The following is a 19,196-nucleotide window of genomic DNA, read 5'->3' on the forward strand; positions in this document are numbered from 1 at the left end:
GTGTGTGTGTGTCACAAGCTACAAGGGACAGGGTCAGGCAGTGCTGAGTTTTAATTAACTGATGCTCGGTCTCACACTATCATCAGCCAGGCTGTTCTTATAGCTGAGACCTGGTACACGCCGGGCGTGAAATAATTCTCTATTGATTCACTTCACTGTCTTTGTATCTGTGTCTAACTGTCTGACTATTTCTCTCTCTCCTTCTTACACACACAAACACACAAACCTTTTTTTCTCTACATATTATCACTGCTAGTTTGCTTTTTCATTTTCATTGTTGCATTTTTCCCTTTCTCCTTTACTCCCTCTCAATGTGAGAAGTCTCTTTGTGCCCTATGCTCTGGTGCACTTTCTCGCTTTTCAATATCCTCTTGTAATCTGCGTGCTGGGAGCCCAGTGAAGCATCCAAAGCTTTACACCACAGTGTTGGTTGAGGGGGACAGTCAGCACTCACCCCATCATGTTCCTGGGACATTTCATTAGACAGGAGGACACTCCGCAGAGTGTGAACAGCTGTCCTGTCTGTTATATTCTGAGAGGTGTGTATGTGTGTGTGTCTGGGTGTGATGGGCCCTGTGGGTAGTTATGTAAACAGATACTTGCTGCTGTGATACCTGAGTTTCAGCACAGATACCAATTACTGTTTTATCTGATACCTCATGTTGAAGAATGAATAAATATATAATACATGTTTTTTTTAATCCTTTTAAAAGGTTTGTGCACCCTCGATTTCTGCCTGGCTCCTCCAAGCCAGAATGCTTTTTGTTAATGTGATGTGGGAAGAAGCTGGGGGCAAACTGTTGTGCAGAGGCTTGGCAACATACTGTAGTATGTGACACCAAGGGACACAGACAGATTGACCGTCACTATCACATCAGCCATTTTTAGCCAGCATGGATAGCAATGACTCCCACCGGGGCACTTTGCCACAGAAGGATTATACAAGGAGGAGGACCCACTATGTCTGGCTGTGGAGTCCATGGAGGCCCAAGAGAGGACCGGAGATGTCAGTGGATAGTGCAAATCTAGCGTTGGTTCTCCTTAGCTTAGGTGATGATAGCGTAATTCGTCACTTATGGCCATTTTCAATGCAACTGTCATTATATTCTCTGTGGTAAAGACCGGGTCAGCCAGTGTTCAGCCTATTGTGCTTGACACTTGACACAGTCGGGGTAGAGAATGTGATATACCTCAGAGATTTGGCTATTTTGACATGTTGACCTTTCAACTCCCAGGAGACGTAACAAGCTATTTTTGAGCACCAAAAGCACAATATGTGAATTGTTGTAACATTACCTTTATTAACACAAGAATCTATGTGATTAAAAAACAAAAAAAAAGTTCCCAAAGTGAGTGAAACAAAGTCAACAGAAGTTCCCTTTGTCCGTGGCCATGCGCCTGCACCTATTTGCCCCTTTAAGCCTCCATCCTGCCCAATCTACTTTGTTTGCAAAGTCTGTTTAACCAGGCTTCACTGACAGATGTTTGCCTGCTAATGTGTGTTTGGCAGGGGAGATTATTATGGCTTACTCACTCGACAATTGCTCAGCTCCTCTGCGGACAGGATGATAGTGCCACATTTCTTCCCTTGGATCCCTCTGTGGAGTAAAGAGAGAAAACAATAAGAGCTTAACAGAAATTAAAGGAAACACATCTTCTATTTGTCCACTCTTGGCTCTCAAGTGATCGTTAAAGGCCACTCCACTGTTTTCCAACTGTGAATTTGTCCCTTTGATTATACTCAACAACAAAAAGTCTGTTTGATGTCGCTCATCCTGACATTTCTTGACATTTAAGGAAAGTCTCATATATTATATTAAAATATCTTAAATTAAAAGGATGCTCAGCCTGAGATACCTCAGAGGATCTTAGTTCTAACAGGTTGTTACATACTGTAACTTTTTTTTTCTATGAAAGCTGATTAGCACCTCAATGTAATATGTTGTGCAAGTTCTATCCTATAATTCTGACTACCTTGTTCGAACAGATCTATCCCTAGTTTTATTGTAATTTGTCAGCAGTTTTAAATAGCAGGGAAAACGTCCAGTACCATACATGTTTTTTTCATTATGATTAATACAGGCAGTGAGCCTTTTGAGGAAGGTTTACCAATCCTTTAAGATGACAAATATGTTATATGATCAATTCATATTCATAAGTGAGGAGCTGTAGTGATGAGTTTTGTATGCACTGGTGAACCTATTTCAGTTTCCTCTGAGATCTCAGCGTATATTACTCAGTGTCTCACATAAAGAAAGCCATCAGTGCTCTAATTACCTCTGCTCTTGTCTTCATTATTATAAGAACTTTTACATTAAGTTGTGGTGACAAATCAATCCATCATCTCTTGGCTTGTTAGGAACACAGGAAGCAAAGCCTTTAACCTTAGCTGAGAAAAGTGATCCAACCTCATAACTCAGTTTATAAGCCTGTTACAGCAGCTTCTAGCATGATTCAGAACATTTTCCTATTTGTACAAAGCCACTGTTCTAATTTCTGACTGGACTCCACATTTTTGGTGATCATGCATTTCCTGCAAGATCCAAAAAGGCTTGAAAACTTGGAAATCAAACAAACAAAGGCACTCTCTACTACTGTACATCTTAAATAACCTGCTGTTATGTGTTACTTTAAGCTCTTTGTATTTGCCTTTTATACTGAGGAGGGTGAGGACTTTGCCATGACTTGACTTGACTTAAGGGCAAAATAACAGTGTCAGAAACCTTGACATCCCTTTCACAGTTTATCATCTCATGCAGATTAGAGTTATTCACATCTGTTGTAATCAATTTTAATAAAAATCATTTAGATAACAAATTTTCAAAAGAACAGAGATGAAAAGATTTGAGAATCAGAGAGGCCATCAAAAGCTCAGCCCCTGTCACGCTTATCACACAGGACTCACACAGAGCACAGAAGGGGAAAGGCCAATTTCTTTGAGGCCAGATTTTTTTACTTAATACTGTCATATTGTGTGGAGTACAACAAAAAATATGTTTGGCGTAATGTCTGTATGTAGTGTGTGTGTGGGCCTGTGTTTGGAAGTGCTGGCAGCCTATCAAATAAGGCTAAATCTCCTCAGCCCTTAAGTCCGCTCAAGGTGACAGGTGGAATTGAACTGTAATGCCTATGAAATGGAATTTATATATTAGGGCATAAGATGTTATAAATGGAAACTGTGCTTGAAAAAAAAAGGAAAATGGAAAGAAATCACTTCTTCGGTGACAAAGCTACCTGTACCTGATCCAAAATTTCTTTTCACTGTTTGACATCTAAATCTACCTAGAGTTAAAGCCATAACCATCTAACATAACTGCCACCATACTTTCTACATGACTGAAAGAAAATCAGTCCATAACACCCAGTCACACCAAAAAGCTGGATGCCAGCCAACTGTGTTAAACAGTTAAAACTGCTCTCCTAGCTTCTTATATCTTTGCTGCAATGGGTTGTTTACTACTGCCTCATAGCATTTTATTTTAGGATAGTAAGTTCACCATGTCATTCAATAAAGGAGAAAAAAGCTATCCAACTCTCTAAACTGCCAACTGCTAACTGTCAAGCTGGCAAGCTCGTTAGGTTGGTCAAAAGCAGGACAAAAAGTTCACACAATCAATTCAAAAGATACATGTATTTATCTGCACCACTGACTCTCATATCTGTCAGAAAACATTCCTCTTTGTGGAGCACTCTATATTTCAGCAGAAGAGTTGTGAAATTGAAGTGGATGGTGTAGTACAGCTGATAGATTAAGCTACAGTATGATAGCTTCCTCCATTTTGGATTCTCTGGCTCTCGTTTCCTCAAAGACCAGCACTGTAGAGGCGGCCTGCTGTCAGTCAACGGCCTGAATTCACTCCATGTGAAAAATGCATGTGGATTTGCTATGTCCCCACAAGCAAATCCACAATGTTTGCAGCATTTCCATTGAAGGTATACTAGGATTATCCTAAAAAATATGTATGGACTCATACAAAGTAAATCCCTCTCAGTCAGCACTCATAACCCACTACAAGCATGTGGCAGTGTATTTTACTGCAGACACATTGCTGCCTGCAATATTTTCCTATTTTCCTCTTAAGCCCCTTTCCCACTGGACATAAACCCACTAACACCCACTGACAACTGGCTCCTGTATTTAAAAGACAATGTTACACTCTGCATTCATTCCCGAGATGAATGACTCCGCAGTAGTCACAGGGTTTTATCAGCTCCACCTCTGATTAGCAGTAGACATCAGGGTGGATGTGCTAATCCTTGCGCCTTTTCCAGTACAATGCAATGACACGCTACCACAAAAAACTGTCCTCCTCTGTCCAAGCATCGCTCGACCATTGTTCAAAATTAGTCAGCACCAGGTAAAAAAGAGAGAAGTAACCTCTGTAACATTTTCACTGGCATCCATGCTGCTTTCTACTGCTTACTAACCTGTTTTCCAATGCAGTCATGATGCCAAATGAGAGACAGCAGAGGGGAAAAAAAACAACAGAAAGGCCTAGGCTACCCATCTACTGGCAATGAGAAAAGAGTCTATCATGCCTATTTTTAGTGGGTTTCCCGCATAGAGTAAACTGCATATAGGTGCTATTTTTGTAAAAGAGGTATTATTTTGCCAGGGTTAGAACGTTTCTGGGCAAAGCTCGTGAAGTTGGAGCTTTATAAAAAAGTAGCAGATAGATGCAAGACAGTAAGCAGCAAGCTTCCAAAACGAAGCTATGAAAATTGCAGACACAGCATCAAAAAATGCAAATATCGTGGGGCAAATCGCCAAACAGATAAAGTTTGTTCCAAAACAAGAGCAATCTAGGGTTGGCTTTCACTTCTCATGGTGCAAACATCTTTTTGTTTTGTAAACAACTAATGTACGTGCACGCTGTCCTTTTTATAAACTAAATAAACTAAACTAAACTGTCACTGGTGATACTGTTTACAAACGGTAACCAACAATCTCAGCATAGTTTACCTTTATGAATTTATTTTGCCAAGAAATGCCATTGTCTTAAAAGACTTTATGACCATGGCTGTTCTTAGTCCAAACCTTGTCTCTTTATGAAGGACAAATCTGGGACTCATTTTAGATTCTGGGTTGAAGTTTGATAAACAGTTTTGTTTTGTTTTTTTCATACATCCAGCTTCAATCAGGACCATTCGTGTGTGTGTGACTTGTGGAAAGTCATCAACACTTTCATATTCATCCAACCTTCATTAATGCAATTTTTTATACTTTGTATCACTCAGACCTTTTAGTTCTGTCTCCAGCTTGTTCACAATGCTGTGCCAAGGCTTTTAACATTATCAAGAAAGAGACCATATTACTCCAACTCTGTCCCTCCCTCACTGGCTTCCTCTTAGTTATAGGACTGAGTTGAAAAGTGTGTTTTTTGTCTGCAGAGCATGTTCTCGCCCTACTTACATTAGTGAACTCCTGTCGTCATACCACGCTGTCACAGACTTGAGATTGTCTGACCGAAGACCTGTCTGTCGCTACAGTGGGTCTGGGTCTAAATGTGTCAGTGCCCACGAGCTTTAACTTTAACTGCGCCTGATTCTGTTTGACTGGAACTGCATCTGTTGTCTTCGGTTGGTTGGTCGTTAATCTGTGTGTGTGTGTGCGTTACGAGCTTGTCATTGTAGTCTATTGTCTTATGTGTGTGTGTGTACTGCAAAGCCTTTTGTATCAACCGTGTTGTTTGAATAGCTTTAGGGGTTATAAATTGTTTCCAGACTAAATCCATCCCACCTTTTTAGTCACCATGAGATCTGTGTAGAAAGTGCTCCCACTTGAGGCCTATGGGAGCCATTAAACAACATTAACAAAACATTGCTCATGTTTCTCCACAAAATGTATCACCTTTCATTTATCTGCCTGACATCAGTGTGTCAGATCTCCAAGACCATTAACTGCCCCACCAGAGGACTGTGAAGTTTAATGTGGTCTTTCTGCATGTGTGTTAATTGCCTCATTCATCAGCGATGTGTCACAGTAAGAGGAATGTGCCTTATTAGTTTGAAAGTGCTCTATGTAGAGCGGCACTGTTGTCATGGGTGGCCTGCACGGGCTTCCTTTCACAGTCCAAAGCAGTAGGGATGTTCCTAAGTATTAATTTCTTGTTTTAAGTAAATGTTTGAAATAAAACTAGTTGACTTGTCTAAGAGTAAGAAAACAAAATTGAGCATGATTGAATCTAAAAGGATAGACATTAACTGAAAAAATATTATTAGAGCCATTTGAAAGTCATTAATCACATTTGTCAATATCCAAATCATATTTTAAATGTTCCCGAACTGTGTAACACTTTGCACCATGCATTAAAAACATTTGAGCAATTTCACACAAGAGGAAGTGCTGTGGTACGGAATCATCAGCACGGCTGTGATTTGGTCGTAGGCACGAGACCACAGGCCAAGTGCTGATGATAATCACAGCCGGGTTGTCCCGACTCATTTCTATTCAAAAACTCACTGACACACACATCCACACATACACACATGGTTATTCTCTTATACATGAGTGTGCACGCAAATTGACACACAGAGAAGACACAGAGAATTAAACTAATGACAAGGAAGGAAAAGCCATTGACAATCAGAGCTGCTGGTTGGTCAGGCATGTCAATCCAAGCTCCTCTCATTTTCCTCCAGGTATCTTTATAATGGTAAATTTAACCAATTATCTGGTCCTGACTAACAAGAGTAGGAAACATTTAATTGACTAGTTGACTAATTGCGCACATCCTGACAAAGTTAGGTGAACTGGAGACTCTGAAGTGCACTCTAAATGATCAAACACTGGTTTCAGACCAAAAGCACAAGATGGAGTAGTTTCTCAAAAAAATATTCACACTTGGGAATAGTCTGCAAAGCTTACTTTCTTGTCCACCTCTGTGGAAATCTTTGGTTTCTCTCAAACCACAGCAGGTACAGACAAACACATACCAAAATACACTGTTAAAATGTCCAAATACACAGCAGGCAATGCAAACGGCCAGGTAGCAGCAGGAGTCACGGTTCAGTGTGAGTTCGTTTTCATTTATTTGGAACAGACCATACTACAAGTGTCAAAGACATACACAATCATCCCTCTGGGGATTGAGGTAGCATTTTATCCACTGGCAACTTTGGTACTGCTGCTCTTGTCTCTTACTCAATTCTTTCACCCCTGCTGTTGTAGCTGAGCGGGAACCCACAGACGGGTCATCTGTTTCGGTGTTTTATCAGCGTTTGCCATAGTGTAACTGACTCACTCAATTAGCCTGTTGCATATGTTGCTATTGGCATACAGCTTACAGGCAGAACTTGTGCTCGTGAACTTTGGTTCTGCATTGCTTGCATCACTCTACATATTGTGTATCCTGTTTGTGGCTGCATGTCCCAAACAGCAACCCCTGTACTGTAACAGTTTGGTACGTATACATGAATCATTACAAGCCAATAAGATGCTAATACAAATTTTCCAGCCTGGTATCCCCATCATTCCTGATCATTTCTACCATACTTAAAATATTTTATTCAAGTTATCCAAAGACGCAGACAATGTACTTTCCCTTACAGATCTGTTACCATATAACGTCCTCTTCCCATCAATCCCAGAGTCCCACTGGTCACTTGGTGTGGATGTGAGCATATCACAAAACCTGTGAACATAATCAGCTTAGTTATGCCCCAGTATTGCTCACCCAGCTGCTCAATAGAGTGCAGTGACTCTGGTTGGTCTTTCTGATGTGTCATCCACCTAAAAGCCTTGACTGTAGGGGTGTCCCCGACTAAGAATTTTCATAGTCAAATCTGATTTGACAGATTTTTCCTTTAGCCGACTAATTGTCCAATCATGTTGTTTTCCCCCTCGTTGATTAATGAGCTCATTTGCGTCAGTTTCCGCTCCAGAGAAAAGAGCTAAAACACCCAAATAAACACATGTAATTCTTCAGTTGGCATAATAAGATAATAATAAAAGTAAAAGGGTTATCATTTTATCTTTATTCCTTTCACTTCATCAAGGTGCTGCAGCCTCATCCATGTCTTTAACAGGAGTCGTTTCTGACTCGTCAGAACTTGCCATTTCATTCACAAATAAACATCCAAAAACATCATCAAAAGGTTTAGAAACAGTTTTCCTTCTTTCTGACATCAAGTTACTTCATTAATCAACTCAGGTTCATACAAGTTCATCCACACGGACCGTGCGTCACCGCTCTCAATTGTTTGGCCACGTCGGACAAAAAGTAGCCAAATAAAAAATCAGAGTCTATCAAGAAAACAGTCAGTGGTGAAATTTGTTTCAAGACACTTCAGGTAAACGAATAATCTTTCAAAAAAGTTTGATTTGAGAGCACATACCTCCTTTTTTTTGTTTATGCGCTCTGCCACCGTAAATCACCGTAGGCCTCGATGCTGCTCTGATGGTCCTGCAGCGCACTCACTCACCTCAGCTTATTTGGATCAAGCAACTGGGTGATTTATTCATGCTTAGTAATGAGTATGCCTACTGATTAAATGCACGCGTCATTTTCAATTTTTTATTAACAGAAATTAGGCTGATGTCTGTATCAAAATAGGCTATATATCATGAATTACTAGAAAACAAATACATTCTATGTCAAATCAAGGTGTTCAGCAGCAGTGAGCACCCCCATATAGTCAGAATGGTATGGTCTTGTTTCATAACCACATTTTGCAACAATTCAACGGCGAGACTGGCCGTCGAATCAGACTTCTCCGAATCGAATCACCGAATCATCGACTATTCGGGGTCACCCCTACTTGACTGCAACATCTTTGAAGAAAATTGTTGCCAGCGAAGTAAATATAACCAAGGCAGCTACTTGTTTCTCCTAAATGTGTTTGGCAAACATAGTAGTGCAAAAATGTATAGCATAGGACACACTGTTAATGAAGGACACCCAAGATTTTAATTTGCCAGGTAGACGCTGTATGCTGTTGACAATTCAGCAACAAAGTTGCATTAACTACAGGTAAGATGTACTGTACACTCTAAGTAAGTGCTGGTATTTTCAGCTGCAATTTCTTGACAACTTACTGAAAAGATTGATGGACTTGACTTGATGGACTCGGCTTTGCACTCAACATGCTGAGGTCAAGAGACTGGTGAAAGTGTTCTCCAGCTGTGTGTATAAGTGCTTCCTGCTCTTTGTGCCAAGTTGTGTGTTTTTAAGAGGTAGATGGAGACCTTTGATCCATACAGTAAAAGACTTTCATTGATCTTCAGGTGGAGGAACCATCCTGGTTGCATGAGTGTTTTCTTTTCTCACCTACAATCTTGCACGTACACACATACTATAGACACAAGGCACCCCATCAGCCACTGACTCAAAAATACAGCTTTCAAAAGACAAAAGCCTCCACATCTACATCCCTGTCCACTGATTCCTTCCTTCACCTCCCGTAGCTGAATCGATTCCCTCTTGGTTCTTCTCAGAAATAGCCTGTTATCTTAAGGCCACTGAAAAAACCAACAGACAAAAAGAGTTTGCTTTACACAAGTGAATCTGCGCTGTGTTGACAAGCTGTGGCTGCAGAGCAAAGCGGCTATAGCTATCCGATAAACAACACAGTGAGCAGCCACAGGGACTGGCTTTCACAAATAACCCCATGTTTTTTGGTCATTAGTTGGTTGAAAAAAAAATTTTCAACTTGTATGTGAAGAACAATTGGGTAAAGTGAATGGATGCTAAAGGTAAAAGGTGAGTATGTGTATAAATTGTAAGAAAATGGTGAAATATGACCATCAAAATTAATCTGAAGCCCAAGGTTACGTCTCTTTTTCCCCCAACCAATAGTTCCAAATAGAGTTGTTCTGATACCGATACCAGTGTCAGAAATACCCCTGATACTGCCTAAAATGCTGCAGCTGGCATCAATTCATACACAAATCTATGCGGCAATCTGATACCAGGTTATTTATTAATAAACTTAAAAGTAGATGCACACACAGATAAAACAGCAGTTTTCCTGGATATCAATTCTTTTTCATCACTCTAAAATGAACTGGCAACTATTGTTTTTGAGCAGGGTAGAAGAATTGATTTCCAGTAAACAGTGCCGGCCGTGGCAATTTCTTTTACTAGAACATCCCGATAGTAATCATCATTAATCGTGGTTTTTATGAAAGTCAAATTAGACAATAACGTTCTACGGCATTCCTTCAGTGTATGTATTTGTTCATGTTTTACAAAGGGTTTCACCTGAGCAATGCTACACAACAATGATAGCAATCATTTCACATCTATACAGGGTCAGAACTATACTGCTGTTCTTGAGGCAATGGTATTGAATACTCTGTATTGGCTGATGCTTAAGTGCAGGTATCAGAATTGATATTGGGAAAGAAAAATTTGTACCAGAACATCTCTAGTTCAAAACTCAAAGATATCCAGTTAAAGCTGCAGCTAACAATTATTTTAATTGTTGATTAATCAGTCAGTTATTTTCTTTATCAACAGAAATGTCTTGTTTCGTCAATAAAATGTCAGCAAATGGTGAAAAATGTCAATCAATGTTTCCCAAAGCCTAAGGTGACTTCCTCAAATGTCTTGTTTCACCCACATCCCAAAGATACTCAGTTTACTGTCATAGAGGAGTAAAAAAAACAGAAAATATTCACATTTAAGAAGCTGGAATCAAATAATTTTTCCTTTTTTTCCTCAAAATATTACTCAAACAGATTAATTGATTATCAGATTAGTTGGTGATTAATTTAATAGTTGACAACTAATTGAGTAATGGTTGCAGCTCTAATCACATAAGACAAAGTAGTGTTGAAAGTAGTCTGGAATTAAGTAATGTTTGCTATTTTTGCTTGAAAAATGACAAAGAATAAGGCTAATTAATCATCAAAATATTTCAGTGGTGTTTTTTTGTCTATTGACTAATTGTTCCAGTATATATCTCTACAGGTGTATACTGTAGATCTGTGTGTAACCAGCCATCCTCGAGTTTATTCCCTCTCTTCATCCAAGGTTGTAAACAGCCATATTTTGTAAATATAATATTCAGTATTCTTCTGATGACTCACAGAAAGGAAAACAAATCAGTTGGTGTTAAACTGCAATCTGTCTCCTGCTGGATTTCTTTTATGCCTGTGCCTGCGTGCCAAAAATCCCACCCATCTCGTTGCTTAAGAAAATATTGGAAGAAGCTGAAAATGATGGAATAAGATCTCATTTGCACCTTGCTATTGATATGCAACAGCAAAAAGAGAGACTCAGACTTGATTTACAATTTGCCGCAGCTACGGAGACCTCCTGAGGGTGCCACCGAAGATACTGCTCCCTCATATTACCGAAAACCTGGAACAGTAATCTAATAAATGTGTCAGGCTGGCAGGAAGTTTTATTCTTTGAACTGCACCTGAAAGAAAGAATTTCTTTCTCTTTTTTTGTCTTAGAAGAGTAAAAGCAGCAGTGCATGCATAATATAACCTATCCATTAACACAAGGCTTCAAAGACCCACAAGGTACACACGCCAGCGCTTTTGAACCTCCGATATTAAACAAAGGAGAGTTGTATATTGACAGAGTGCGCACACGCACACACACGTATACACACACACACACACACACACACACACACACACACACACACACACAGACATATTATCGCCCATAGGAACATGTAAACCCAGAAATTACACTTGCACCAAATCCCTCAAAGCATAAAGACCCACTGACATGTTGGCACATACACACACAAACCACACAGATACACCCAGTTTTTGTTCACAGATTCTGTAATTACAGAAATCTTCAGGGAGTCAAAGACTAAAGCAAACTAATAAACCTGCTGTGAATAAGGAGCGGCTAAATTAATTTTGCCGAGGGGGATATGAGAAGGACAAGAAAAGGAGGGAGGATTGAAAGGATGGTAACCACTGGCTAATTTGGAAGCTACTCTCTGTACTCTCTCTGCAGCTTACAAAATGTGTCGCTGTATATCATTAAATTCCCAATTGTTTTAACCATTTTATTTATTCTGTGTTATGCTATGTCAGTATGTGACCACCACAAAGCAACGTTATTTATTTGTGATATTTTTTCACCTGAAATGTCGTTGGATATGTCCTCGAATGTTTTTCTATCAAGCTCACTCACATTTGAAACCACACAGGAAACAGGGTTTTTATAAACTGATGATTATGTCCGGTTTTCCGTGTGTTTGTGTGTGTGTGTGTTAGAGTGCGGCACGGGCAGCATATTTCTGTCTGAACCCGAACCGAGCCCGACATTATTTAATGACCAAAGCACTGAGTTTGTGTCACACAGTGGTTACAGGCTATTTAACAGGCCGGGCGTGCGCCGTGGGTGCTCAGCTGCGGAGAGGGAGACCTCCGTGTTTGAGACGGGAGCGGGAGGCGGGAGGTCCGATGCTTCTAGCGAGAGGAGAGGGAGAAATAAAACAAAATAAGATAAAATAGGAAAAACTTGTCTCCCCCTTTTATTTTATTTTCAGCGTTTAATCAAGGTGGAGGCGTACAGCTGGAGGTCCGAGACTTCCAGAGAGGAGAGAGGTAGAAACAAACAGCCAATGTGTGTCTGTGTGTGTTATGTTCAGGTGTTGTCACGTAGATAACAGTGCCCAAGCAATAAACAGGACAGACAATAGGATTTTAATCATTTTTACACTGTATTTTCACTGAAAGCTGACCGAATCCAACCCGAGCCAGAATACAATTTATAGCTACATTTCTGACCAAACCCGGCCCGACCCGTCGGGTACCGTCGGGCTCAGATCGCCACACTCTAGTGTGTATATGTGTCCCCTATTGGGGCCTCTCTGAATTTCTGTCTTTGAGAGATATTATTTTGTGATATAACTGAATTTTCTATACATATAAATTTTAAATATATTAAAATTATAAGGCATCTTTGAGTAAACTGCAAGTATCATTTAAGTAGGCTATGTCGTGGCCGGCTGAGTGTCCTCTTTTTGGAAATCAAAATTTGGTCACCCTATCACAGTTACAATGCTTAAATGTCAGTGCAACACACAAGTTTCCATGTTTAAAACTGTGACTGTTTATGGTCATATACGAGCTATTTATGTCATCCACCACTAGGGGCACTAATTTAGGAAATGCTCCTATATGCTTCATATTAGAGGGAAGGAACATCCAACCTATGTGGTGGTATGGGTTGGAGGATTTGTTGGGAACTGACAATGGCGCTAGAAGAAAAGTTAGATGATCATCAATGTTCCTACAGTTTATCCTGAGTGAGACATGAATGAACTAAATTATGTGGCAGTCCATCCAAAAGTTGTCCAAACTTTCAGTGAAAATCTTTTTTTATCTCAGTTTTCATTGTTGTCTTCCGATAAAAGCATGATTGACGTGGAACCTTTTACATTATCAAACTTCTGGATTACAGTTACAGTTAAATTTTCACTTTATTATATGAATGAATACACCTGGTACTGTCCCCAGCCAAACAAAGGTCGAAGTTGAAGCACAAAACACAGAGCACAAAAGCTTGTGTCAACGCCAAGGGCCATAGTACATGATCAGACTTCTTGAGAGTGACATTGTGCTGGAGGCTTTCCAGAAGAGCACTCTACCAAAGAGATCTACAGTAAAGAATAGCCCCTCATTGATTCACTCTGTGCAACACCTCGACTGAGAGCCTGGGAAATTCACCCGTCATTAACAAAGAAAAATGAGAGGTTGCACTGAGAGAGAAGGGCGAAAAAGTTGAAGAAAGAATCAAACCTTTAAAGGACAGCACGGCAAAACAGCTCTTGCTGTGCACAAGTTGCAAATGATATTAGAATACTGTCTGACAGATGTTTTTCTTGTAAGTGAAAAAAAGACAAAAGAGAGAGGGAAGGAGTTGGGTGCGTGTAACCAAAGAAAGAGACAGAAAAGCAGAAAAATCCTTCACACACCCAAATCAGTAAGACTGTTGCTTTATTCAATTTTCAGTCTAAATTCAGCACAGATGTTTTGGCTGTGTCCTATTCAGTGTTTATCAGTGAATAAGGTATCATTTTCAATATCATTAGCCATTCAATGTCTAATTTGTATTTGTGAATGTATCTCTATACAGTATGTTATTTTACATTGTTTGTGACCACAGCCATCATATCGGTACATGACAGATGTACCAATAGGTGTACTAGGCACACTGAATAAAGTGACTGGACACAGTGAAGTGGGCATGTTGTGTATGTAAGAAACAAGCAGAATTTTTGGAGCTGAGATTTTATAATTATTATTATGTATTGCCTGATAATTGTGATCTGTGGCACTTTTGTTGGATTACATTGGTTACCATTAATCACCAAAAGTATTCCGAGTTATTGTTTGTTGGCATTTCTATTTGGATTTATTTTAAGACAGTAAGATGGTTTGGTAAAGCCATTATACTGTAGTTTCCATTTTAGGGAATGCATCTGAAAATGATAGAAAATGAGCAAAAACCCAAATCACCTGAAATTTGTCATTTTTAAAGATGATGAGGGCACTATTTTCTGCTCTGGAGGAAAATAAAGGTTATCTGCCACCTTCTTCACTTCAGGCCAGCAACACTGAGCTCAGACATAATGAGGCTGTATTTCTTGTGTACTGCCTATGAATATGTCTCAGTTCCATTGTTGGACTGCAGTTTATCTACAAGGTGAATCAGTCTGTCTGTAACACAAACAGCTTTGGCCTAGATTACATCTCTGGACACCAGAATGTTCCTTGCTCCTGTACTATTTTATGAACTTCACATCGACACCTTACATCAGAACTGTGCTATAGCCTGAGGGTACATCATGCTTCAATCTATTGGCATTTTCTGACAGTTTGAAAGCAACTTATCGAGTTAGTGCCTGACATATACCTCCCACTCCATCTTATCTCACGACAAAATGTTTACCACCTCAACTCCTGTCACACAAATGATTTTACATCTTGCCACTATGCAGTTCAATTATTAACATTTGCAGATGACACTGCCCTTGTGGGCAGTCATTACGCATTATTAACAATAATGAGTTCTTGCTCAAGACCAGGCAGTTCACTTTACACCAGCTGAATTCTTGTGAGGGTATTCAGACAGTGATTCAATTCCTGTAGAAGCCTTGTGCTCATTTACGCCTGAAGAACAAAGGCCAGGTAAAGGTGCAGGATCACTCAACCATTTAATGTTGTTGCCATGGACTACAATGACCCCAAAGTCAAGAACATCTAACTAATCATGAAATAGGGAACCTTACTCTGTGGGTAATAGGGAGGTCAATATCACACAATTAGCATTAGTCCGGTTTAAAATCAGTGATAAAAAGTGTTGTACATTTGATGAATTGATTTCTTTATACTCCTGGGCATGTTATTTGCTGTAGGCTACTTACCAGTAAGGATCTGCAGAGCTCCAGATTGGATAAGGGTAAGTCAGGAACAACAGCCACTGACTTTACATGTATAGACAAGCATCTGTTGCAAGAACTCTCCTGAGGAGACCTGTGTATCAGATGAAGATTTCTCTGAACTGAAGCTTCATTGCAGAAGCTGGCATCTTTTCCACCCAATTCCCCAAAAGACTCACCATCCTACAGAATCATCTGGAAACAGCTGGTAGCTGACTAAGTATTGCACATCAAACTGCCCCTTCGCTCTGTGCTGTATGCAAGGCTCTGGTTGCCTCTGTAGATCGTCATATATGTTAAAATGTACAATAAATGCATGATTTTGTAACAAAACCTCAACTAAAAAAGCACAGCCTTTAATGGAAAAGAAATTACACCGTGTAAACATTCAATTCAGTATGCTGCAAGTTGGTCAGTGATTGCAGCTGCACCAGTGTTTTTTGGGTTTGTCTCATTGCAAGACTCCCACCCACAAGCCACCTAATCCATTCCACTGTGCAGCTTTTGTCTAAAATGGTGATCAAGAATAAAAGAAGGCAGAGCGTTTAGCCTCCCGGTGGCTTTTACCAATCTTCCGGCCACAAACCACACACTGTGACAGGCCTGAGTAGGAGGCAGGAAAACAAAAGCACCATGGGGGAGTGCTTGAGGGGGCCTATCAGAGATGGTGATTATTAGTTGCCATTAAAACGGACCAAATGCTCATCAGTATGTTTTAGGAAGCTTAAAGGTGAATGGGTGCTGAAAATGAGGCTGCAGCTCTAGAAGGCACTGACTGATGATGAACACTGCCTGCTGTTGTTAGAATATCAAAAAAAACTACTTGTACCAACCTCATTTTATGGACTCTTATGCTTACCAATTTTTGCAAATTGCTTCACCTTGTAAAGAAAACAACACATTGAACACAGATGGTGTTTATGGTTATTGTTTTTGGAATGGGCAAAGGAAAGAAGTTATTACTCAGATATGTGCAACGTTTTTGGCAAACATTGTAAATGTCGAAAAACACAATACAGATAAACATAACTTTAAACAGCAATAGATAGAGCCATAAAATATATTAACGTGGCATTGAGCACAAAAAAAGTGGGATGTTGCTCATGGAAAACAGCTGACCGTAAAACAGGATGCATGTGTTTTAGAGGTTTGCTACAAATTCTGGATGAGGTTACAATACGGTTGACTCAACGCAGCTTTCATCATCTGATCATTTCAGGATCGCATGTGGGTCCGAGCACTGTCAGCTCCAATTCTCTTTGACCAATCTAATGAGTCAAACCACATGTGGACACTCACATTGTGCTTGGGATGATATAAAAGTCATGCTGCTCAGCCAAAAGTTTTTTAGACGAAGAACTTTACTTTAAATTCAAGTTGAGAACTCAAAGGTACCAAAAAAGTAACCGTCATTTTGGGGAAATATAAAAAGACACACAAGACATCTAAAATATTTCCATTTGATATAATCATGCAACTGTAAAACTTGACATCTTGGTTATGAATATTTCACAAAGCATTTAAGATTCATGGCTTCAGTGAAGTGTTGGAACTCATACTGTCATAAAGTAAAGAAACAGTGCTACATTTTAAGACATTTAAGGGTAAAATAAAGGGTAAAAGAGATAGAGAGGCAGAGCAGGGAAACATGACACATACACATTTAAACATATACTATAGCCAAAGGAGGAGTATAATTCTGGCCCACTGAAGATGCCCACAGATACAGCGTCAGGGTTAAACACCTACTGAGTTGTAACATACTGTAGCCTCTGTTTTACTTACTGCAGGGGGGATTTTTTGATCACTCCAACCCATTATCCCTTGGTACTACATCCATATGTATACCAATGTTCAGTGCCTATGCAGGGACCAGTGTTCCCTATATGCAGCAAAGTGAAAATAATGATTTGGGTGTGGTGGATTGGTGTGTAGCATATAAGCAGCAACTTCTGGGGCAAAAAAATGAAGTAAACATGAAGTGCCAAAAACTGCAGTTCCTTGAATGGCCACTTGAGGCTGGTTCCTGAAGCCACTCAGTCCCCATAGACCCCCATGTTAAAATGCCCAAATCCATAGCAGTAATAAATGTATTTACAGCCTGGTACAAAAACAGTGTTGGTCTCTATAGCTAATTTCCACCTTCATGACAACCATACAGGGGTGAATTTTTATGTAACTCACCCATTTACATTTTAGTAAGGTTGTAAGGTACGCATAATTAAGGGCAGGCCTCTTTGAGTGAGGCTATCTGTCAATAGTTATGATAAATAATAATGCATTTTATTAAAAGGCGCCTTTCAGAGCACTCAAGGACACCTTACAAGAAAAAAACAACAAGCAGCAATGTATTCATAGATCATAAAATTAAACAATTCTGTAATATACAATAAAATCCTCAGAAGGTAATCATCAGTGCAGGTCACCATATGTGTCTCCATTAAATCACACCGAATATTCCGGCTTGAAAAGGTATGCTTTCAGACAGGATTTGAAGGTGGAAAGGGAGTCAATATTGTGAATATCGTGGATGAGAGAGTTCCAGAGGCAGGGGTTAGAACGGCTGAAAGCTCTAGAACCCATGGTAGACAAGCGGGCAGATGGTGGTGTGAGTTGGATTGCAGAAGAGGATCTAAGAGTGCGGGAGGGTGTGTAGATATTGTCCTGGGCTTCTCAGTCAGATCCACCCCTTACTCCAAAATGAAGATCCGGATGAAGACTTGCATTTAACGTTTGTGTTTCTACTGAACATACACTGAACAAAAATATAAACGCAACACTTTTGTTTTTGCTCCCATTTTTCATGAGCTGAACTCAAAGATCTAAAACATTTTCTATATACACAAAAGATCATTTCCTTACAAATATTGTTCACAAATCTGTCTAAATCTGTGTTAGTGAGCACTTCTCCTTTGCCGAGATAATCCATCCCGCCTCACAGGTGTGGCATATCAAGATGCTGATTAGACAGCATGATTATTGCACAGGTGTGCCTTAGGCTGGCCACAATAAAAGGCCACTCTGACATGTTCAGTTTTATCACACAGCACAATGCCACAGATGTCGCAAGTTTTGAGGGAGCGTGCAATTGGCATGCTGACTGCAGGAATGTCCACCAGAGCTGTTACCCATGAATTGAATGTTCATTTCTCTACCATAAGCCGTCTCCAAAGGCAACAATTTGGCAGTACATCCAACCGGCCTCACAACCGCAGACCACGTGTAACCACACCAGCCCAGGACCTCCACATCCAGCATGTTCACCTCCAAGATCGTCTGAGACCAGCCACCCGGACAGCTGCTGCAACAATCGGTTTGCATAACCAAAGAATTTCTGCACAAACTATCAGAAACCGTCTCAGGGAAGCTCATCTGCATGCTCGTTGTCCTCATCGGGGTCTCAACCTGACTGCAGTTTGTCATCGTAACCGACTTGAGTGGGCAAATGCTCACATTCGATGGCTTCTGGCACGTTGGAGAGGTGTTCTCTTCACGGATGAATCCCGGTTTTCACTGTTCAGGGCAGATGGCAGACAGCGTGTGTGACGTCGTGTGGATGAGCGGTTTGCTGATGTTCATGCTGTCTAATCAGCATCTTGATATGCCACACCCGTGAGGTGGGATGGATTATCTCGGCAAAGGAGAAGTGCTCACTAACACAGATTTAGACAGATTTGTGAACAGTATTTGTGGGAAATGGTGTTTTGCGTATATAGAAAATGTTTTAGATCTTTGAGTTCAGCTCATGAAGAATGGGAGCAAAAACAAAAGTGTTGTGTTTATATTTTTGTTCAGTGTAAATTTGAAGTTTCTGCAACCTTAATCAACCCACG

General features: G+C 40.1%; 1 protein-coding gene across 2 annotated transcripts in view; it reads right to left on the minus strand.

Moving 5' to 3' along the window:
* The window catches only part of cpne5b (copine Vb), a 185,029-nt gene that overhangs the window by 62,414 nt on the left and 103,419 nt on the right, over positions 1 to 19,196 (minus strand). For both annotated transcript variants that reach the window (XM_033627403.2, XM_078166346.1), the window contains one exon: positions 1,535 to 1,598. In XM_033627403.2, the coding sequence (XP_033483294.1) occupies positions 1,535 to 1,598 (64 nt within the window). The remainder of the gene's footprint in view (positions 1 to 1,534; positions 1,599 to 19,196) is intronic.

This window comes from Epinephelus lanceolatus, chromosome 1 (genome assembly GCF_041903045.1).
Source record: "Epinephelus lanceolatus isolate andai-2023 chromosome 1, ASM4190304v1, whole genome shotgun sequence".
NCBI classification, from domain to species: domain Eukaryota; kingdom Metazoa; phylum Chordata; class Actinopteri; order Perciformes; family Serranidae; genus Epinephelus; species Epinephelus lanceolatus.